The sequence below is a fragment of the Perognathus longimembris genome, chromosome 2, assembly GCF_023159225.1.
Source record: "Perognathus longimembris pacificus isolate PPM17 chromosome 2, ASM2315922v1, whole genome shotgun sequence".
Taxonomy (NCBI): Eukaryota; Metazoa; Chordata; class Mammalia; order Rodentia; family Heteromyidae; genus Perognathus; species Perognathus longimembris.
The window spans coordinates 109,978,676-110,003,671 of record NC_063162.1 but is presented as its reverse complement, the minus strand read 5'-3'; the positions used below and the strand labels follow the sequence as shown (position 1 = coordinate 110,003,671).

The 24,996-nt window shown below is 33.8% G+C and overlaps 1 protein-coding gene across 2 annotated transcripts in view; it reads left to right on the top strand.

Annotated features, from left to right (window-relative positions):
- Sema3e (semaphorin 3E) overlaps nucleotides 1-24,996 on the top strand; it is a 204,485-nt gene that overhangs the window by 170,335 nt on the left and 9,154 nt on the right. For both annotated transcript variants that reach the window (XR_007210076.1, XM_048339921.1), the window contains exons 11-16: nucleotides 11-233; nucleotides 3,074-3,165; nucleotides 5,508-5,549; nucleotides 6,548-6,714; nucleotides 11,622-11,689; nucleotides 13,336-13,475. Coding sequence is in view for 1 of the 2 variants with exons in the window: in XM_048339921.1 (XP_048195878.1) it covers nucleotides 11-233; nucleotides 3,074-3,165; nucleotides 5,508-5,549; nucleotides 6,548-6,714; nucleotides 11,622-11,689; nucleotides 13,336-13,475 (732 nt within the window). In the remaining variant the exon portion in view is untranslated. The remainder of the gene's footprint in view (nucleotides 1-10; nucleotides 234-3,073; nucleotides 3,166-5,507; nucleotides 5,550-6,547; nucleotides 6,715-11,621; nucleotides 11,690-13,335; nucleotides 13,476-24,996) is intronic.

Below are 24,996 nucleotides of genomic sequence, written 5' to 3'. Positions count from 1 at the left end.
TTTTCTTCAGTGTGCCAGCAAAGTGAATGGAGGGAGATATGGAACTACCAAAGACTACCCTGATGATGCCATTCGATTTGCAAGAACTCATCCACTCATGTACCAGCCCATAAAACCTGCCCACAAAAAACCAATACTGGTAAAAACAGATGGAAAATACAACTTGAAGCAAATAGCAGTGGATCGAGTAGAAGCTGAGGACGGCCAGTATGATGTTTTATTTATTGGGACAGGTAAAGACAAAAAAGAAAGCATGGAGATGGTCCAGTTGACTCAGATAACCTGTTGCCTTTACCCATTTGTACACTGGTAATCCAAAATAAGAAAAATTGAAATAGAGTCCTCATGTGACTGAAACTCTTGAGAGTTTATACCTACTTTCTGGAAAAATGTATTGCTGTTGTCAAAGGTGTCATGATTTGGATAATAAATTATGTGGTCACCCTTGTTTTAGATGTTATGAGCATTGATACAGTAAGGAATTTAGGTTATATAATATAAATTTAATATATATTAAATATCACTATATTGTCAATATTCAATGTATCTGAATTAATGAACTAGTCAAAGAAATGAATAATTGCTTTTGGCATAGTGGTACCCACTGTAATTCCAATACTTGGATGCTGAGGAGAATCACAAGTTCAAAGGCAGCTAAGATTCCATAATGAATTGCATATACCCCTAGGCTATGCAGCCAGACCCCGTGTGAAAAGCAGTAGAAATAATTGATGCTCAGCTCAGTAAAAATGTTGATCTTCAAATGAATGGACCATAATTGTAGTAACGTACCAGAGAGGGGACTGTCAGTCCCCCAGCATTATTATTGTCTTGATTGCTCAAAAAGGCCTCACAACAAATTGTGACACAAACCTCATGTGATCCCATACCTATAGCAGTACTTGTCAGCCATCCAATCATTTCTACTGGAGAGTACAAATGCCAATTACTTTTTAATAATGTACTGTATTAACAAAACAAAGTGTGTTCAATATGGTAAAAGTGAAGTTTTATGATGAACTTTTCATTGCAATGAACACATTTCTTCTAACTGGTGGAATAGAACTTAGTATCTAAATAAAATTGTCATTTTCTTGTAAACCATCATTTCTTTCTTCTTGTGTATCTTATCAATTGCTAAGCAGTTGATTCTTATAAGATTAAGTATTCTTTACTCACTCCAAAGTTAAACATGATCTTGAGATGACGCTAGCATATATGAGAAATCAGGATTTTAATTCTGGTGATAAAAAAACTAAAGAATAAGTAACTAAATATGAAGACCTTTAAAATGCTAATAAAGTGATTTACATTAAGACTTCATCATCAAATCATCACACTTCTTTAGCAATATTTAAAATATTTGGCTTTGAATTCTTTTATAGTATCCTCTGACAGAATTTTATTGTTTTTTAAAAGTCTCATAAGGATGACTCAAATTTTTAATATCAACAGATGCATGTTATTTGTAAATGTCATGAGAAGCAGAAGATATAAATAATAGTCCAGGATAGTAAAAGACATATGTAAATTCCAGATATGTATTTATGTTATCATATATGTTAAATCAAAGAGACCATCATATTGAGTCACTGGTTTTTAGTACAATAAAAAACAGGCTTGATGAATGTTTGACAACTGCACTGGAAAATACAATAAATATTATCCCTTTTCCAATATTTATCTGACAAGAATAACCACTACAATGTATAGTGATTATTGCCAAGTCAATAGATGAAAAGTAGTCATTTTACTTATATTTTTGCTTTTTACCTAATATAATTGTGAGCTATTTACTGAGTCCTTACATTTGATGTTTTTTTGTTTTTTTGTTTGTTTGTTTGTTTGTTTGTTTTTGCCAGTCCTGGGCTTGGACTCAGGGCCTGAGCACTGTCTTTGGCTTCTTTTTGCTCAAGGATAGCACTCTGCCACTTGAGCCACAGCGCCACTTCTGGCCATTTTCTGTATATGTGGTGCTGAGGAATCGAACCCAGGGCTTCATGTATATGAGGCGAGCACTCTTGCCACTAGGCCATATCCCCAGCCCCTGAGTCCTTACATTTGAAATTGATGTTTTGTTTTGTTTTTAGTAAAAGTACAACTAACAGCTATAAGTGTAATTATAATATACATTTATTAACCCAGACTCAAGTTGATCATTTTTAAATATATTACTGGAGTATCACAGAAACACTTGGATTAACACATCCAAAGATTTTTTTCTTTTTTCCCATGAATTATTATTAACTCTGAACAATTACTTGTATAAGTAATGCGCAGCTGTTAACATTGTAAAGAATATACTAAAAGAATATCATGAATAATAAAAATAAAATAAATTTAGAAAAGTAAAATTACAGATAATTGTAGAAGCTGTCTGATGGGGTCAGGAGTACTACCACTTTTGCCGCAATGAAATTAACTTATATTTTCTCCTACTTCAAAGTGTATATAAGACTAGAGATGTCACTCAATGATAAAAAGCTTTCCTAGAATGCACCAGCTTCTGCAGCATTCAATCTCCAACATCAAAAAAACAAACAGTGTATGTTTTTGAAATTGTTCTTATCATGAAAGTAACTTGAATAGAAGGTTTTCCTTTACTTTTAAAAATTTTATTGTAAGGATGGTGAACAGTGGGGTTATAATTACAACAATAAGCTAATGAGTACAATTCTTTTTAAGCATTGTTACCCCTCCCTCATTTTCTCCTGCTTACCATGCCCCACCTGCCTCCCAGTTGCAACCTATACCACAGAAGACAGAAATAATGTATCATCATTCATGTTTCATCATTTCAAAAGATAATGAATGTTAAACCTATAATTTGATTGATTTTTTCGATCAAGCAGATTGGAAAACATAGTATTTGGTCAAGAATATAAAATTACTTTTGTGAGTTAAAATATGGTTGTATAGGAAGTCATGTGGTTTTAATTAGCAGTGGATAAAATGTTTTCTATGTCTCGATTTCAAATTCTGTTTGAATTCCTTGTTTCTGCATGTTTTTTAATTACTTTGAATTGACATTGTATGACATAGTGTGTCCTGTATTTTTTCCGTTTTCTTACAGATACTGGAATTGTGCTTAAAGTTATCACAATTTACAACCAAGAGACTGAATCAATGGAAGAAGTAATTCTAGAAGAACTTCAAATATTTAAGGTATTCTTTTTTTTTTTTTGGCCAGTCCTGGGCCTTGGACTCCGGGCCTGAGCACTGTCCCTGGCTTCTTTCTGCTCAAGGCTAGCACTCCTCCACTTGAGCCACAGCGCCGCTTCTGGCCGTTTTCTGTATATGTGGTGCTGGGGAATCGAACCTAGGGCCTCGTGTATCCGAGGCAGGCACTCTTGCCACTAGGCTATATCCCCAGCCCCTAAGGTATTCTTAATGTTAAAAATTCATGGGCAATTAAAGAAACTGAAAACTTAGAGGTAAATGCCAAAGATCTCATGGAAGTTCCAGGTTTATTTTCCTCCTAATAGATATGTTTTGAATTCAGAGAAAATTGAAATGAAAAATGATTTACAATATAAATGCCAATACCTGATTTTTGTAGATTTTTTAAAAGGAGACCACTATTTGTTTTTTTGAAAATAATGTCATTTTATAAGTGTTACTGTAAATTAATGACATATCGAGTATGAATTACAGAAGCATTGTTGAGAAGTAAGTCACATCTTCTGCAAATATGCTATAAATGCTAACAAAAGATACCTTTTTAGATTGTAGATACTGTGGCAAGACAAATGGATGACTTTTAATTACAGTTTATTAATTACAAATAAATTTTAAATGGAAAAATAATAGAAAGCAGTAATAAGGAACTTAGAATAAAGTAATTGTATATTAACATATGTTTGTGTATATATTCTATATGTATAGAATTTATAGTTATGCTGAATGCAGATTATTGCTTTTGAGGAGGATTCTGTAGATTTCTGATTATAATGTTGTTCTCTGATCAATATATAACCTAGCTTAATTTGTATTTTTGCTTAAACATATCTTTCTAAGTACATAGTGGTTGATTAAGTAATATTGAGCTTATAGTCACCACAGTATAATTCATGCCTAGATGAACTTTATCTAATTAATACATTTTCTACACTAGGATGCCTCACAACTTTCAGGGATTAGAAACTCTCAACAACAATTTCTCATCATGCTTGAAGGCCATTTTGAACCTAAACAAAACACACGTTGCTATAGAAAGTGTAGTAATGTGAAAATTATGGCATTAAATAATCTGTTCACAGTATTTGCATATACTCTATGAGGACAGACAGAGAAAGGAGTATGGCGTTGGTGGATCTCATCTGGGAATGTTCTTATTCTGCAACTCCATTTTTGTTTTTGCTGCTTTGGGCCCGAGGATGTCTACAAATTTAAAAAAAAAACACCAATGTCAATATTAAGAACCTACAAATTGTGAGGATTGGCCACAGATGCATAATGTGTATGTGTCAAATATTTCACTAATAAGAAATAATACATTTTATCTTCACTAGATAGAGATTTCCTCTAGCTCAAAGCTAAGCTAGCCATCCTCCTGGGCAATTAGAGCAGCTACATTTTGATATATTTTGCATCTGAGCATTCAAGTAAAATTTTATTTCATATTAGGGACCATATCAGGGACCAGGGATCTTAAATTAACGGTATCCACCATTGTTTCTTTACACATAAACACCACTACCTGAATAAATAAGTCAATGATGCATGACTGTACTGTGTTTTGTAGTTCAAGGTACTTTCTCAAATACTTTGGAGAAAAGATCAAATGTTCTATTAGAAACAGATCTTCAAAGGAAATTATCCCCAGGGTAAATTCCATCTGCCTACTGTTTCTCCACTTGCAGATTCTTTTTTTTTTTTGCCCCTTAAAGCTTCTCTAGTCTTAATCAACATTGCTAATGTAAGATAAATGCTCTCAAGGCTATACTGTGTATCATCTGTCCTTCTTCTTGTGCACTCTCAGAAAATGCAGTTCTTCCTCTCATTCACAGAATCCTGGTTTCAAAGTAGTTCACCATGACAATATCAACAGAAAGGTGTTTTAAACAGAATATGGTTGGGTTAAAGTGATTAAAGAATCATATGGTTTTTTAGCAATTAACAACTATTCTAAACTACAACTGGTTTCTAAATTCAATTTAAGTACTTTAAAAATTCTGACTTTATGGAATTTTTAAGGATACTTGAATTTCTAAAGTATAAATGATATTAAAATGCAAATACAAATTATATTCCATAGATGAACAATAAACTGGTGATGGAATTATTTGCTAATTTTTTCATCTGTATATCCTGTAAATTTTATTAGGAAAGAAAGTTCAAAACTGTATTTTCATTTAAAAGGGTTTACATAGTTGTTTACTGAAATGAAAGCTACATACTGTAAACATACACCCACTTCAATACTTAATTTGATCTGGGGTGATTCACAATCATATTAAGGTAGAGTCCTGTAATTTATTTAAACAGAAACTTTTGTTTAATTTCAGGATCCAGTTCCCATTATTTCTATGGAGATATCTTCAAAGAGAGTAAGTTGTGTGTGTGTGTGTGTGTGTGTGTGTGTGTGTGTGTGTGTGTTAAGATCAAAGGGTAAAAGAATATTTAGCATATGCTCTTGCCTATAAAAAAAAGCTTTGCTGTCATTTCAATTTATTATAAAAACACTTAACATGAGATCTATCATCTTAATAAAAACTTAATACCTGGTATAATATTCTACATTTTACCATAGACGCACATACAGTGTAGCTCTAGAACTTACAAATCTTATTTAACTGAAACTTTATGCCACTAAGTAAATTACTAAATTAAATAGCACATTATATTCAATAAGATCTTTATTTTAAATCTTTATAGAAAGTTAAGAATAATTTTACATCCAAAATCATAAAAATTCCTTCCTAGTTATTTTTCATTAGTGTTTTGGCAAAAGTAATGGTAATAATGACAGTGAAGCACATCTTCCTTCCACTTTACTGTAATTACTCAAACAACCATTGTTTAACAAATTGTCTCAAACTTACTTGAAAATAACTATCCTTGTCTAGTAAATGGACACATACAACATTCATTGTCCTGGTACTTGGCCTTTCTAAGTAGTACATCACCTAGTGCATCCTATGTCATGATATACATCCTTGTGTGTGTTAATATATATCACATTTGAATGTCTGTATCCATACTTAAGTGGCTACTTCTTCCTTCCCTTATGGATGTTGCTAGATCTCTAAATGATGCCTTGAACTCTGTGCTAATACATGTCTTTCTCCCTAGATAATGCAAAAACAAATGGACAGCTTTTTGAGTTTTTGTCAAGCTCTGCAATATAGTTATTCGCTTGCTGATGTCTTTAAAAGTATTTCAAATATTATAGCAATGGCAGTCTTAGTGTTCACAATCACTTCTGAGCAAGCTTTTGATTTAAGTGAACATTTACTGAGGTGATTGTATATACATCTGGAAGCCCTGGAAATAGCTCACTGAAAATTCTGTCCATTGCTACTAGTGGCCTCTCTTCCTTCTATAGCAACAGCTGTATGTTGGATCTGCTTCTGATGTGGCTCAAGTCAGATTCCATCACTGTGACATGTATGGAAGTGCCTGTGCTGACTGCTGTCTGGCTCGAGATCCTTACTGTGCATGGGATGGCATATCTTGTTCCCGGTACTACCCAACAGGCACACATGCAAAAAGGTGAGATAGGATAACTGACAGAATGTTCCCATTGATCAGGACAACTCTGATGGGTGTGTGTGTGTGTGTGTGTGTGTGTGTGTGTGTGTGTGTTTATATTTTGTACTCATGTAGCAGAGATTACCACACTAATTTGTGTAAGTCAACCATCATAGTTACTATACTCACAATACAAGCTTTGAAATCTGCAAATTTTTTTCTGAATGTTACTTGAATGTGCTATAGTATACATTAACTAAAGCTAAACATGTTTTTGAACCTTTATTTTTCCACTTGACTTTTCATTTAAATATTCCCCTCTGTTAAATTTTTGCTACAAGATGTGAAGCAATTGCAGATACATTTAAAATATGGAAATGACAATCCTCTTTTCTTCAAGGCACTGAACTTGAAAGATTAAAAGGCTTAAAACAAAAATAAATAAATAAATTCGAATATATATTCTACAGTTCCCCATGTCTTTTCTACCAGCTGGTCTTCATTTATTTCATTTTGAAAGTGAATATTTTAACTCCTAGGCAAATGCATGACCTATATAATTAATGAAATGTGCTATTTAATTCAACACAAATGAAAAGGACTTAAAGATCTACAACTTTAATGTGAAGTCATTGCCATTTATTAGAGAAGGTAAACCCAAGATTCTTTCAGCAGAACTTTAGGTTCACAAAGTACTTTGAAGAATATGGTTATTTTTCCATTCAAACCATATGAAGTTGTACACAATTTGGGAAAATAAATATAGAAGAATGTTTTTATTTCTTATAGAGTAAGAGGGGTATTTGGTTCTTACAATAAAGTGACTATAGGCAAATAAGGTCAAAATATCTCTACGGACATCTAGTTTATATTAATTTCAAGCATTCTAATGATTTAAATTTATGTGTTTTTTCCCCAAAACTTTTAGAGTCAAGTTCAACTCAGAGTAGAATTGCAATTTCTTTATTTGACTTGAGCAAAACTAAGGATTGAGTATTTTTAAAAAGAAGAAACTCACAGGAAAACTTTGCAAGGGAATTTGAAAGTAAATAACTTACTGATTGGGTTAAAGAAATCAGGAAAGTAATTGATTTTATACAAGTGATTATGTCTGAAATCATTCCTGAGCATAGAGCATAAGTAGTATGTTGATAGTGACTTTTAATAAAATGTTGATAGTTACATTTTCTTCCCCAATACAATTACTGTATCATGAACAATGAGTATACAGAAACACTCATTACTTCCTACAGGAAATAAAAACCACAGATGGAGAATAGAACTGCAAATAATGGCAGTAGTAGCTCATCACTGATTATTTAAGGTCTTAGACCAGGTACAATATGCATAATACTTCATTTAATTCCCCAAATAACACATTTAAGACTGTCTTGGAGGTAAGTTATAGGCAGGATCCAGTTACAAAATAATTGTCTTCAAATGAGCATAGACTACTCGGGAAATCAGACAATTTATGGCTCAAGAGCGGAATGGCATGATCTGTTAGTGAAAAGTTAATCTTTTTAAGAATCAGTTTTAGTGATGAAAAAGTATTAAAATTTCCCTCAACCTGCATGCAAATGTATTTATAATACATGTGCCCTTTTTATGTGTGAATACTGTGTAATGATTGAATCAGTGTATCCATTTCCATCTTTCAACCACTGGTCATTTCTTTATGGTGAAGATGTTCAAATATTCAAAATTCTTACTTATACTATTTAAAAAACATAGGGTATTATTAATGTCCTATAAAACCCTAAGGAAAGTAATTTTACAATTATAATAAAACAAATTATCTTGCTGTTGCTAGAAACAATAAAAATGTTTACAAGCCTTGAACGAATTCTTTTGAATAGAATGATTTTCTGTTAGTAGCAATGATGTATTTTAACTGGGTAATTAAATTGTTCACTTTTTAAACTAAACAACAAGCTGTGTTTCAGTGACTCACACGTGTAATCTTAGCTACTCGGGAAGTTGAGATCTGGAGAACTGAGGTTCAAAGTTAGCCCAGACAAAAAAGTCAGAAAGACTCCATCTCCAGTTAACCAACAAAAAGCTGTATCAGAGACATGCCTTAGTTACTAGAGTATCAACCATAAGCAATAAAGCAATGAGCAACAGACATTGAGTTAAAGACCCAGTACCAGCATATACATAAAAGACTGAACAACTACCACCTAACTTGGTGATAACTTAAAAGAAACTGTCAAAAAACAGTTACTTTAGGAAAAGTTGATTAATAAACAAAGTAGTAGACACAATGGAATAAAATACTGGCGTAAGAAGCCATGCACACAGAGAAATAATTCATAATTCAGTTCGGTGGCATCGATGGAAATCTCTCAGTGTTCTCACATTTCTTTGAACCAGCACGCATCCTCAGAAGAGAGCTTGCTGCACAAGTTTCAGGGTATAAAGGAATATAGTTTGCTTTTATAACAGAGAACATTTTTTCTTGAGACCTTGATAAAAGCCAAAATTGAAAACTGGGTATTTAAATAAATAGTTTTCTGCTTACCGAGTGAAAATGAGTAAGGGAAGAAAATCATTAATTCATGATCCAAACCACTGGTTTAAAATGGTCTTTTCTTCCCAAATAGTCTGTAATTTATAAAGCTTGGTCTTTCTTTTCCTTGTAATCTTTTCATCAATTTCCATTCCAGTGTTCTCTTTAAAGGTTTCTAAGAGACTAGAGATGCAAGAAAAATATGCAACTTTTAGAATGAAAGGCAACTTTGTTCAAACTTTCTCAAATTCCTAATACATGCATTTCTTTTAAATGCCGAACTATTGAGACAGTACAAAATGAACTGAAAATTTGTTGCTGGAGGAGGTGATATCTTGTTTATAAATGTATGTGTCCAAGAGCTTTAAACATTTTTCCCTCGTTACATGCTACTCAAATTCCTTATATGGAATTAGCCGATTGCTGTTTTCTTTTGTTTCACAACTCTGGTAAACAGTTTGTCTCGATAAAATGCTATCTCTATAGCATGGAAAGTGTTTCCATTTTACTTTGTTTAGCTTTGCTCAGATAATCATCATTGTTCAGCAAGCTTTATGTAAATTATCCAATACTGAAGTCAACCAAACAAGGAATTAACAATCACACCTTCTCTCAGATGTCCAATAGCTATACATGCTAGTATAAAGCAAAATAAAAACATAAATCTTTTCCATTTTTGCTATTTACCTTTTTCTGGAGTTCTCTGTTCAATGTAGTACAATTGAATGATTCACATGACAATGTTGGCTTTAATATTTCAGCATACTACATATTTAAGTAAGGTTTAATACTCTGAAATGTTTATATTTAAAACAATGTATGCTTTTCCTTATGTTGATTAATCTCCAATTTGACTGGAAAGTTCATCTTTTGAACTAATATTCTATTATAATTATTTAGAGACAGGAAAGAAACCCTAGATCAACAACAACAAAAGGGAAATCATTGAGACTCCAAGAGATTTTAGGTGTTATTAAGCCAATTCCATTCCATAAATGAAAGTGCATAGAGCCAGGAAAAAGAGATGGCGTAAAGTCCTACATAGCATTAGTGAGATTTGAATCAGATTTGTTTTCTGGATTTTACTTTTGAATATGGTTAAAGTGTTCATTGTCAATTCACCATCATCCTCTAGGGACAAACTTAATATTAAGTAAATATTAAATAAATGCATGGCTTATAAAAACAAGTTGTATCTTTAATGTAATAATTTTTTGTGTGTATGTGCCAGTACAGGGGGTTGAACTTAAGACTTGGGTACTGTGCATATTTTGCTCAAGGCTAACACTCTTGAGCCACAGTTCCACTTCTGGCTTTCCCTGGGTACTTCAGTGGAGATAATAGTCTTATGGACTTTCTTGCCCAGGCTGGTTTATAACCGTGATCCTCAGATCTCAGCTTCCTGAATAGCTAGCATTATAGATATGAGTTACCAGCATCCAAGTTTAAGTCCATATATTTTTAATCTCTAACTTGAATTAATAATATCATATTGATTTTAGAAATAATTATTGATGAGCTAATTCTTAGAAAGATAGTAAACTTTTAAGAATTGATATATTTTCTGGAAATAATTTCCACTAATATAATTATAAATTGATTGGTTGATTGATAGATACAAGTGTAATGTGTGTATACATATATGTGTATCATATATCATATATCTTTAGCAATGGCTAAATATGCACACACAAATCCATAGGTAGATGGACAGATATAGCTGTGCATATACATACTTAGAGCTGTACATGCGATCTGTGAAAGATGAAAATGTACTACAGATAATCCTAATTCTAATCATTAGAATATGGAAAAATAGTTTTTATTGAGTTTTACAGATGTAAGACGTATAATTAAAGGATATAACACATACTTGAAAGGTCGTATAAACAACCTAAATATTAAATCTGAAGAAAAGAAAGAGGGAAAATAATTAGCTCATCTTTTTTAAAAATTGGGAACTATATTTGTGTTAATTATCATAGTACAGGAACAAAACATTTGCAGTCAAAAAACTTTCTTTACCTGTACTTTAGTATAGTACATTTATGGTTTGACAACTCTTTGTTTCCCTTGATTTCCATTGTCCTTAAGCCGAAGCCGATCACTTCTTTGAAACTAGAAGCTTGTTTTTGAACTAAATTTTTGATAAACGTAAAGCAGAAATTTTAAATTATTTATTGTGAATCCTGAGTTTGGTTTAATGCCAAACTCTTGACAAAGAGACCTGTATAGATCTTAACTACTGAAAATGCTCAGTGGATAATATGAAATTGGTATTTTACACTTGCTTCAAAAAACCTAACAGTTCTTTCACTAACAGAATGTTGCTTGAGACTTGAATATGGTTGTTAATATAGTAAAATCCTGAAAATGAAAAGTTGACCATCTAATAAGTGCATTTTCATGCTTGCAGGCGTTTCCGCAGACAAGATGTGCGGCATGGAAATGCAGCTCAACAATGCTTTGGACAGCAGTTTGTTGGTAATCACTTTTTTTTTTTTGGCCATTCTTGGGCCTTGGACTCAGGGCCTGAGCACTGTCCCTGGCTTCTTCCCGCTCAAGGCTAGCACTCTGCCACTTGAGCCACAGCGCCGCTTCTGGCCGTTTTCTGTATATGTGGTGCTGGGGAATCGAACCTAGGGCCTCATGTATCCGAGGCAGGCACTCTTGCCACTAGGCTATATCCCCAGCCCTGTTGGTAATCACTTTTAAAATCAATTTTAATGTGTTTCCTACAGAGTACACTGAAGTCAAGAAGGCACATTTCTTATATTAACTCATTTTATGTGATTCATTTCTAATAGGATAACATCTATTGATCTATGAGAATATATATTTATTTTCTTTGGAGTAGTTAAAACACTATGGATTTGGTGGAAAGTTTATGCAGAATGAGGTAATTTAATTTTATACTAGATCACAAAGCCAGGGAACCCTAAAGAAAAGATGTAGCATATGGCAGGGACGGGTGCACAATGTCTTACACCATTCATTTCTTCCAATAGCACTTATATCAGGTCACCTAATGAGACTGGAAAAGGTAAAAATTCTTTCATTTTTCACTGCAATAAGCCCTAGAAGTTGGCTGGTTTCAGTTTTAGGAAAATGTAACGAAGTTAATCATGACACCCGCCCACCACAAAAGGTGACTTTTTGACTCCTCACATTAAAATAAATTACAATAGAACAGTTTATGTTTTGTGTCACTGGAACCCGCTGACACTACACTCCTAGGGCAGGAAGAAGGCTCCACAGATTGGAGCTGAACCTTGGGATCACAAGCCAGCATCAACTGTTAGATGTGCAGCCCACTCACAGATCACTAGCCAGCATCAGCTGTTAGGTGCACGCCAATCAGGATTCAAACCTTTGGAAATACTGGCAAGATACCATGTTGCCTTCATCTTCGGGAAATTTAGGAATCATGTATGCGGACAAAAAGGAATACTGAAGTATTGGGGGAAATGTATGGGATCTATCTATTGAACGCAGCTTAGTTAAAACAAGAACAAAAATATCTTGTTTTTATTCGTTATAAGAGGTAAGTACATTTGCCTTATATAAATTTACATTTCAGCCTAGCCAGAGCCTTTCTGGTTTAAGGCAGATTAGACGGAGAAACTCGGGTTCACAAAGTCCTTGTCTTCTCACAAAATAGCCTGACACCGGAACAAGTAATTTTTCTTGTTTAGATGTTGCTCACACTTATTTATGTGTCATCACGCCATGTGGAATTGTCATTTCTGCTTCTGTGTGTAACCATGAACTTCACCTCTGCTTTGCTTTAGCACTTGGTATTCATGGTCTTTTTCTTGCTTTATCAGTGAAGTTCTCATCATTTTTCTGTGGGTGTAACACCTTCTTACTGAGAGGAGCATCTCATCTTTTGAAGCCAAATTCCCAGTTACTGTCTTCTATTCCATTCCTTAGGGCCTGTTTCTTTCCAATGCCTCCATTTCAATAAGCACCCTCTAAATAATTTTGCTAAATGACCTTGCATATAAACGAGCAATAAATAATTAGTTGTTCATATGGTCACGGAAATCATAATAAAGAATATGTTTTAGAGAAAGTTTTTTAACCAGTCAAATCCAAATCTTAAGCTCCTATTAACATCCCTTCTGTAGGAGATGCATTGGATAAGACTGAAGAGCGATTGGCTTATGGCATAGAAAACAACAGTACTTTGCTGGAATGTACCCCACGATCTTTACAAGCAAAAGTCATCTGGTTTGTACAGAAAGGACGTGAGTCAAGAAAAGAAGAGGTAATTTATAGTTGCAAACTCATGGAATCGCCTGTGGTGTGTGATCAGCAAATAGGTGATTTGGGTTGTTGAAAAATTAAACTGCGATGTTGGGAGCTGGTGACACACACTGGTAATCCTAGCTACTGAGGAACCTGAGATCTGAGGGTCACAGTTGGAAGCCAGTCCAAGCAGGAAAGTCTTATCTCTAATTAGACTCTTAACTCCAATTAACCATCCAAAAAAACATATGGGAGCTGTGGTTCAAAAGGGATAGGGTGCTAACCTTGAGCACAAAAGCTTCACGACCAACAAAAAAGAAACAAAGAAAGAAAAAGAAAGAGAGAGAGACAGAGATAGAGACACAGAGACAGGGAAAGAGAGAAACAAAGAAGAAGGAAGGAAGGAAGGAAGGAAGGAAGGAAGGAAGGAAGGAAGGAAGGAAGGAAGGAAGGAAGGAAGGAAGGAAGGAAGGAAGGAAGGAAGAGGGGGAGGGAGGGAGGGAAAAAAGGAAGAGAGAGAAAGTAATTATGTGTTATGTTATACACATCTTATTTTAAAAGTCAGTTTTCTTTATTAAATATGATTTACATAAATGCATGTACATATATTTTGAATCATATTGACTTTATATTTATTTTTTTCAAATTTTTATTATCAAACTGATGTACAGAGAGGTTACAGTTTCATATGTTAGGCATTGGATACATTTCTTGTACTGCACATATCGATTGTTTTATATAAATATATAAATCTACTAATCAATAGTTTGGATTCTGGAAATGAAAATTTCATTCAGGAAATACTTACAGCTTCATAATCTTGTATAGTCATGTTATCAGAAGGTAGTCTTAAACTGTATTGGCCAAGTTAATGTTTCTGAAGTAGAGTAATCAGAACACATATGAATAATAAAATTTAAATAGCAATAGCCACAATAAACTTGCTGTAAAATATTGCCTTTGAAGTATATGTGAAACACATAGGAAGATTTACTGTCCACTGGGAACAAAGTTATGATATCAGCTCTTTCATTCTATAAATAGTTTGGGAAATGAAGATTTTATTCCTGAAACCACCTAATGATGTGAGAGGTTTGCCTTGGACATGCTTGGAATTTAGGGTTAGACCATATTTAAAGCACATGCGCAGAATAGTTGGGAGGCATTTACCAACTAACAGTCAAGGTTGAGTCAAGGTTGCAGATTGTGTACAGGGAGAAGTTAGAGTACCAGTTATAGAAGGTAGATCATTGTTGTTGATATGGGCTTTGAACTAAATTTTCACAAAAGTGAAATTATAAAGGAGCAAGTAAACCAACAACCAAAAAAGAATACCCCTGTTTATACCAGAAGGAGATCACCTCCATTTCTTGGAGAAATAGCTCCTGGTACAGAGAAGGTGGCAAATTTAATAACAGAAAGAAAGTTTGGAGACAGGACCTACAACATCAGTTAGAGCTCAGGTATGTACCTGGTAGGCAGTGAATAAGGAAAATTCTGCTTTATTTTGGTATGGGAGATTAAATATTTGTCATTGGAAGCCCAAAGTACTTATTCATTTTTTTCTGGTGAAATTAAAATAATCTAACAATTTTTTATCTACAGTTACAAAGCATATTTAAGAGCTTATTAAATTTATAAATCTTGGGGGTCTGGAATAGTGAGGAAGCAATGCAACTTTAAAACAGTGACTAAAGACAATACTGAAATCCTTCAGGAAAGGAAATTTCTAAACCTCCTGACATGCTAAGCATAGACATATGAAATATTATAGCACAATATGCTGAATTAAATTATTCACTCAGTGTTAGGATATTTTCTACTTCACAAATATGAGGTGAAACAGCTTTTAAAACTACATCATAATTCCTTTGGCAAGAGAGGATTTAGGAATATTTGATAATTCCTCCAGTTGAATGGCTTCAGAAGATCCGGAATTGTTTCATCGGTGGTGTCTTTCCCTCAGCTTGTTTGTTCCTCATTTGGAACACAAAGTAATCAACCTTATTTTGAAATCTCCACCAGATTATCCTGATTTACTTCATCCACTAATATTCATTATAAGCTGCTTTCTTATACTGCTGATAATCTCATCTCCTTGCCCATAATTTTTAGTCCATCCTTTAAACAGAATACTTTTGCAAGTGGATCCTGTTTGATTTAAAGATCTCTTTACATTTATCATCATTCCTCCATGTTATTTATAATGAGATACATATAAGTTAATTGCATTATCAAATGTAGATCATAGTAAGTTTACATTTACCAGGGCAAGTTTTACCTCCTATAAGAATGTTCTTTAGAGTAAAACTCACAATGGCCAACAGCTTCTCCCAATGCCACAAAATGTAAAAAGTTGATAACTTGTCAGACTATTAAACTAACATCTTCTATTAAAATAAAATATTCAATTCTTGGATATTTTCCTGATTAAGCTTGTTATTTCTTGGATTGAACCCTCTAGAATTATCAATAAATAGTATACTCATAGGGGTAAGATTTTTGCTTTAACTTTATATTTAGAAACTAAGCAATAAGTGAAATGCTAGAGCAAATCTAAAATCACAAAGAGACTTACCAGAACACTCCTGGAAGATGAAGCAATTATTTAACAAGCAACTATATCCCACGGGAACTAGAGCAGGTGGCTACCCTTTTTATCCCTAGATTGCACAATTGCATGGTAAATAGAATTATCCTACCCTACACACTCAAAACTGAAATAGAGAGAGTTATCACCTGTACACAATAGTGGCATGCTGGAGGTTTAATCTCAAGTATTTTCATTCCAAAGCTGTGTTAATTTACATCCATTCATTGTCTGAGTACCAAGGACTAAGTATATTCTCTATAACATATGTCATTCTAGTCCCAAATTTTATTTCATTTACAAGGGAGCAAATAAGACATAAAATATTTATTAGCTCACTGCTAGTGTGATGTAGTATACTATATGTCTCTATGTTCTTTCAACTAAAAAATAAATCCTCCCAAACCAGAATTCTAAATTTAGTTTTTAATGTGAAATGAATAGAAAACTTTTATAAAAGGTCTTGTATTCAAATTCTGAAAAAGTCCAATGCTGCCTTGATCCTTATATATACTTTTTAAAATAAGAGTATATTGGAGCACACTACTCTAACTTTGTTAATTAAAGCACAACTTGTCATCTTTAAACATCAAAGAACCTGCTCATAATTTGAAAAACTCCCATTTTAAGTTCAGATAACCTGAACCACTGTACTACATTATGAACATAAATGAACTATTTTCAAACTGTACACACTTTTACTCTTGCCTACTGGTATAAAACATCACAAGTGTGATTTATTATTTGTGGAAATATTGATAGAAAACTAACATACACTAACCTATTGCCATGCATTTGTGTCAAGAATAATGTTTAGTTCATCCTCTAAAATGGATATTTTGAATTCTGCTTTAATGTAAATTGTACTGTGAAGAAAGCAAAAAGTAATAGTAAGTGTGTCAGAGAATGGTAAGAAAAAATAGCAACGATTACTTGCAGAGAGTGGGTGCAACTTTTGCCTCTTGCTCTCACAGCCTGCTTGTTCATGATGGCCTTTACCACTTGAGCCATATCTCAATTAACTAGTGAAATTTAAATGGAAATGGAGTCTTATGGACTTTTGTATTTTGGCTGCCTTCAAATTGTGGCCCTCAGGAGGTCTCAGCCTCCTGAGTGGCTAAAGTTACAAATTCAAACCATCAGGGCATGGCTGAGAGGTTGCAGTTTTAAAAGCATTGTAATGGAAATTTTTATAAGAATGTCACCAAGAGAGTGACATTTGAAAACAAGAAATTCTGAGAAAAATAAGCAAAAAGACCATTTGACTATATGGATGAACTTTCTAGATAATAGCAATGTCAGATACAAATGGCTGTTGAGGAAGGAGTGCATCTCACATCTTTAAAGAACAGCAGAGGAATAATCAGTGAAGATGGAGGGAAATGAGGGACAGGGAGCATAATTGACCATGAATCATAGAGGTAAATAAAGCTGCCAGCTCATTCAGGGGCTTATAGGCCCTTACAAAAATGTTAGAATTTGTTTAGAACGAAACAGGAAAACACTAGCTAGCAAATGGGAGATATTATATTTGGGGATCACTTAGGTTATAACATGTTGAGTATGGGATATGAGGTTAGAAGCGAGCAGTTATTGAAATGATGGACATAATATTAAAATATAAATTGCAATGTACAAAGACAGAACATGAACTCTAAATTTGGAGCCTGTACTTAAGATCAAATGATTAAAGCCTTATTAAATGACTATCCTTGTGAAATGCATGTCCATAATTTGAGTGAAAAAATTTTTAATTAAAATATATCTAAGAGTCTACATTTTGCTGAATGCTTGTCAAACCAAAGAATGTCTTGAACTTTTATTCCTCTTGAGTTTTGTTCTTTTGTCATTTAGCAACAATATCATAGAATATTTCCCAGTGACACTGGAAGAAAGTTTGGTTCTAGGAATGAATGAGGTTCCTAAATCTCCAGTGAAGAAATTTAAGAAATTATGCCAAGAACTATTATGCCTATGCCAGGGTGACATAAGCAGATGGATAAGTTGCTGGTACATTAAGACCACAGTCTTAATTTATAAAATTTGTTCTTTGATAAATATTGAGAAATTTTTTCCCCTTGCTCCTTATTGATCCTTTTATTGTAGTCTCCAATAAAGAAGAAATATACATTTTTGTCTGTTAAAAATAGCCTAGTGTGTGAATTGTGTAGAATTAAAAAGGGCACAAATGTGCATGGTTACAATTGGAATTCAAAAGCAATGTGTAAATTAACATTAAAACTCCAAAAATTCAATTACAAGTCACTCCCAATTCTTTTAACTCTTTTCAGACTCTACTTTCAGACCACCTATTAAGCTGTGTAAATTAATAAAAGTCAATTAAATATTATGGAGAAACTGAATAGGCACAGTGAACTTACCAGACAGCAGCTCCTTTCACTAAACTTAAGAGTTCATTGTTTCTGAATAGAATAAAGACTAAATTAGAACCTGGTTTTATGCATTAAGGAGTAGCTTATTCTATAAAAACAAAACCATGCACAATAGACTGTACAAATGAAACTTGTTAATGTTGATTATTTTATGTCACCATAGCTAGGACAATTATGAAGTAAAATCTTGTTCTACTATCTTGTTTGTGACGACTCACATTTTCCTGACCTTCATCAAAGCTGCAGTATGGCAGGAAGTGTCAAAATCAATGACGCTGTAATTTTATGTTTTTGTCTTCATACACATGTCCTGAATACATGGGTCTTTGTTCCATATGAATGACATTTCTTTGTTTTTCTTGTTTTCATAACATAAAGTGCACGAACTCTTGTCTTACTTGAAACATCTGTTTAATAATTTGGATGTTTTTCTTTTCAATTTATTTTCTAAATGCTTATCTTTTCTAAACTAATAGCTCATTACAATCACTAAATTTTCTGAACCTAAGGTTTAGCATTGATAAGAGTATTTCCTTAGTGTCATATGTCCCTAATATTTTAGTGCAAATATTTTTATTTTTATTACTTTTATTTCTTTATACTTAGTCCACAAATTTTATTTCCCTCCTGGTAGAGACACATTTCCCCTAATATTCATAAAGAATGATGCTCTGAGAATAGATATTTCTCTATAATTTAAATCTAGAAATTGAATTTAAATCTAGAATTCAGAAAAAAGAATATCTTTAAAAATTAAACGTATCTTCCTGAGTCTGTAGAATCATGTGCAGATCCATACATGTTTTTCCCCCACACTGGTACAATTTATTAAGCTAGGTATTATGATGATGCAAGCCAAGTTAACAGATAAACCCCAATTAACAAAGGGGGCTGGGGATATGGCCTAGTGGCAAGAGTGCTTGCCGCGTATACATGAGGCCCTGGGTTCAATTCCCCAGCACCACATATATAGAAAATGGCCAGAAGTGGCGCTGTAACTCAAGTGGCAGAGTGCTAGCCTTGAGCAAAAAGAAGACAGAGACAGTGCTCAGGCCCTGAGTCCAAGCCCCAGGACTGGCAAAACAACAACAACAACAACAAAAAAAAAAAAACAAATAACAAAGAACACTAACTCACTTTCAAACTCCTCTTGTTCCTGGGTATGACTCATATTGATAGCAAGTGTGTGTTTGTGTGAAGATACACTCCATAGACATGTATGTCTGGACTAACTTTCTTTATTCATATAATGGGGCTTATATTGAAGAGCATTAGGACATCTTACCTTTACTCTAGCTCACATATTGACTTAAAGAAATGCATTACTATGCTGCTGCTATTTTGCAACTGTCTCATTTCATGAACACATGAAAGAAAGACTGTACTGGGCTTCAACACTAGGAAGCCTTTTGAATCTTAAAATTTATCATACTTTCCTCTCTTCATTAGGAAATTGCATGTTGAAGTTGTTTTTAAACTTTAGTAATTGTACAGTGCCTTATACTGTGCATTTTTGTATTTGAACATTAGCTTTACTTGATTCTCTCTCATAATTTCCCTTCATTATAATATTATCATTTATGGAAATTTTAAATAAACATCCCCTTTAAATTATTTTGTTCAATGTTTTTAATATGCTACCATCCTTTAATTAAAATATATTAGAATTTGAAAGTATCTAAAAATCATTTAGTTTATGTATTGCCAAAGAAAACTAAAACATTAATGAGAAAGTTTTTACTTTCCTTCCTTCCTTCAATTTTTCTTCCTTCCATTCTTTCCTCTGTTCTCTCATTTTGGCTTCTTTGTTTTAAACTATACATTAATACTTTAAATTAAACATCTTAACTTGTAACACATTGCTATGATTGATCCACAGAAATCTTTCTTGTTTGACTTAATTTTTTCTGAATGACTTTTCTCCACTTTCCTAACCATGTACTCCCCAGTGCAACCATCATAATGACTGAAGTAAGTCCAAAATTGTACTTGCATATTGACTAGATACACAATATTTTGAGTATGTATGATCTCCAAAACTAAATCTATTATTTACATATCTTATTCTTCTTCTTAAAATGAACATTATGATTTACACGTTTTTTTAACCCGATACTGTGTAGTTTCCTTGACTCTTCCTGTGAGTGAGCATCTTGTAGCATTCATAGCATTCACTAGCCCTTCCAAGACTCCTGAATGATCCACTGTCCTAGAAGTGAGAAATCGTGGCCATTTTTTCTCCCACATCATTACTGAGCATGTCTGTATGACCTGAATGTAAATGTGAAAGCAAGCTGCTGCTTGGTTATCTGTCCACATCCATTACTTCAAGAACCCTTGCTAACTTTCTCTCAGAACATCTGTAGCATCTGTACTCCCAGGGCAGTTCTTGTAGGGTCACTGTCCAGGTTTTCAACACAATGTTCTACTTCTCTAACATTTACCATTCTCGTAGTATAATGTGGTATCTTTTGTAAAATTTCCACTTCCAAGATTACTGCTGATACGATTAAATGTAAACTTAGTTACATATTAGGAAGTTGGGTTTCTTTTTCTTTTCTTTTATTTTTTTTTTTTTTTTTTTTTTTTTTGCCATTCCTGGGCTTAAACTCAGGGCATGACCACTGTCCCTGACTACATTTTTCTCAAGGCTAACATTCTACCTCTTGAGTCACAGCACCATTTCTGGCTTTTTCTGTTTATGTGGTGCCAAGGAAACGAACCCGAGCTTTGTGCAAGCTAGGCAAGCACTCTACCATTAAGTAACATTCCCAGCCCAGGTTTCTCTTCTATGTTGCCTAATTTATATAGTTTTCCCTGGCATTTTTCTTCATATTAACTTCAGGTTCTTTGCATCTTCTAGATATTAAACCATTTTAAATATCCTTCACATGAAAATAACTGACATAGGAATATTCCTGTGATAATCATCATCATCTATAATCTTGGAATAAGTACCTGTCCTGAATCTCCAGGCATAAAATGCAATTTTGACAAACTTGATGTTTCTGATCATTATACCAGATTTCAATTTTAGCTCTAGTTTCAGTGGTCAAAGGCTCAGTTTTAAGGTTTGTTGTTGTTTTAATAAATTTCTTGATAGGTGCCATAAATAAGATTATTACTTTCATATTGCTGAATAATACTATTATATCACTTGAACAGGAGATATATTATGTGTTCCTAGACAGATTGTTTTGAGAAGAAGGAAATGTCCTTTTCAAGCTGCCTTTCTGGTGTCCCTGTATTGTCACCCTCATGCAGCCATTATGAATTGTTCCTACACACTATTGCTCTTCATCTTTGCACCCTATGAACCAACTAATAAGTTTTCATCTTTTCACTGTGTGCCCAGAAAAATCACGAAATAGACACATGCCCTTAAGAAACTTATAGCATTGTTAGGGAGATGAATAATTCATATGAAACATTTAAAATAATATAAATAAAAAGTTCTGTTACAAACATGCGTGAAGGTAAAGGTCTTTATGAGTTGTAAAGGAAGAAGTTATAAAAGAAATGGAAACTTAAGCCTAAAACAAAAAAAAATTACCAATGAATTGGTAAGCAGTAGCAAACAGTTTGATAAGAAAAGAGAAGACCAAAGTAGTACCCAGAAGAAACTTGAGTTGTAGTTGGCAGTACAACAGCAAGAATATTGAAGGAGAAGATTTGATCTAATAATGCACGAGGTGCCCTCCCCCCTGCCTTTAAAAGTACAATGTCTTCCCACCAACAATGAAGTAGGGTTCCTTTTTGGCTACATCCCCTCCAACAATTGTTATTGTTAGTGAGTGTGAGAAGGAATCTCAATGTTGTTTTGATTTGCATTTCTTTTATGACCAGTGATGTAGAGCACTTTTTCATATGTCTCTTGGCCATTCTCTTTTCCTCATCAGAGAAGTCTCTTTTTAAGTATCTAGCCCACTTGTTGAGAGGGCTATTGGTTCTTTGCAGTTTTGTTTTGGAGGAATGTAATTTTTTTAGTTCTGCATATATTTTAGATATGAGGCCTTTGTCTGTTGTAGGGCCGGTAAAGATCTTTTCCCAATCTGTGGGCTTTCTGTTTATCTTGGGAGCTATGTTCTTTGCCTTGCAGAAGCTCTGCAGTTTGATGCAGTCCCATTTGTCCATCCTTGCTTTGATTTGTCGCATTTCAGGTCTTTATTAAGGAAGTTCCGTCCTGCTCCAAGGAGGCCAAGTGTTTCTCCTACTCCTTCCTTTAGTGTTTTCAGGGTATCTGTTTTAATTTCGAGGTCTTTGATCCATTTGGAATTGATTTTGGTGCAGGGTGATATATAAGGATCTAGTTTTAGTTTGTTGCAGGTGTTGAACCAGTTTTGCCACCACCATTTGTTAAAGAGGCTATCTTTCTTCCAGACTATTTTTTTAGCTCGTTTATCAAAGATTAAGTAGGCATAGTTCTGTGGATTTATTTCTGGGTCTTCAATTCTGTTCTATTGGTCTTCAGGCCTGTTTTGGTGCCAATACCAAGCTGTTTTTATTACTATAGCTTTATAATACAGCTTGAAGTTTGGTATTGTAATTCCTCCAGCACTGTTCTTTCTGCTTAGGATTTTTTTTGCTATTCTGGGTCTTTTATTGTTCCATATGAATTTCTGGATTACTTTGTTTATTTCATTAAAAAATGTTGTTAGGATATTAATGGGCATTGCATTGAATTTGTAGGTAGCCTTTGGCAATATTGCCATTTTGATTATATTAATCTTCCCAACCCAGGAGCATGGGAGGTTTTTCCATTTCCTTAGTTCTGCCTTAATTTCATTTTTCATGTTTTTAAAGTTCTCAGCATAGAGATCTTTCACTTCTTTGGTTAAGGTTATTCCTAGATATTTTATGTTTGTTGGTGGGAATGTAAACTGGTTCAGCCACTCTGGAAAGCGGTATTGAGATTCCTCAGAAGGCTAAACATAGAGCTACCCTATGACCCAGCAGCCCCACTTTTGGACGTCTACCCAAAAGACCACAAACAAGAACACACTAAAGTCACCAGCACAACAATGTTCATTGCAGCACAATTTGTCATAGCTAGAATTTGGAACTAACCCAGATGCCACTCAGTAGACGAATGGATCAGGAAAATGTGGTACATATACACAATGGAATTTTGTGCCTCTATCAGAAAGAATGACATTGCCCCATTTGTAAGGAAATGGAAGGACTTGGGGAAAATTATACTAAGTGAAGTGAGCCAGACCCAAAGAAACCTGGACTTTATGGTCTCCCTCATAGGGAATAATTAGCACAGGTTTAGGCTAGTCACAGCAGAGGATCACAACAGCCCAATAGCCCTTATGAACACATAAGATGATACTAAGTGAAATGAACTCCATGTTATGGAAATGACTGTCATATCACTGTTGTAATTACTTTCAACATGCGATATGAAACCGTAGCTTCTATTATTAATGATCCTCTTGTATCCCCTTCCTATGGTTGTACCTACACTATCTGTATATCTTATCTGAGTACATTGGAAACCATGTATACTGGTATTAGAACTAGGAAATAGAAAGGGAATACCAAAATCGAGAGACACAGGGTAAAAAAGACAAACGACTACAAAAGCAATACTAGCAAAACTGTATGGTTTAAATGATTTGAACAACTCATGGGAGGGAAAGGGTCAGGGGGAGGGGGAAGGGGAGATGAGGGAGGAGGTAACAAACAGTACAAGAAACGTATCCAATGCCTAAAGTATGAAAGTGTAACATCTCTGTACCTCAGTTTGACAATAAAAATTTAACTACAAAAAAAAGTACAATGTCTTCTTGGAAGACTAATATGATACCCCCACTATGACACACATATACACACACATGACACACATGCTCACACATACACACAATGGAGATGAATATGAAAATACTAAATTTCACATGAATGAAACAGTGCATGCTTTTGTATGCTTATAGATTTCTTCAAATGTGAACTCAAAAGAAATACACAAAATAAGAGTCAAGTAATCAAAATTTTCCTTTAATATGTGACTTTGCCTTTACTGAAATATTTATCCATATGAACCTTATATGGTCGTGTGTGTGTGTGTGTGTGTGTGTGTGTGTGTGTGTAAACTTTTGCTTCTATAGCATTTGACTTAACCTTCTCAACACTTCCTTTAAGTAATGTTAACAATTTTTATGTCTATTAATACAGAGATACTGCTTGGTTTCCATTTGAATGGAATGCACTATTAAAATTAAATCTATCTTTCTTTTCAGCATCTGAGAAAAAATAAGACTTTGGAAATGATATAGAATTGATAATACAAATAGCAACACTGAGGCTAATCTTCATGTAACCCCAAACACAGATTGTTAACTTATTTGCATTTTTGTGATAATAAACGTATTTGGAGTTTATTATAGAATGATCATTAATCTCCAGAAATGCTACATTGAGGAGCTGTTTGAGGATTAGTAAGGCAAAGTCTGGTTAACTGAGCAAATGTTATATTTGTACAAGCAATAGAGATATGAGCAAGTAACAGAGAAAAGAAAATGAGACTGAAAGACTGGTAAGAGAGAAAAGTAGCC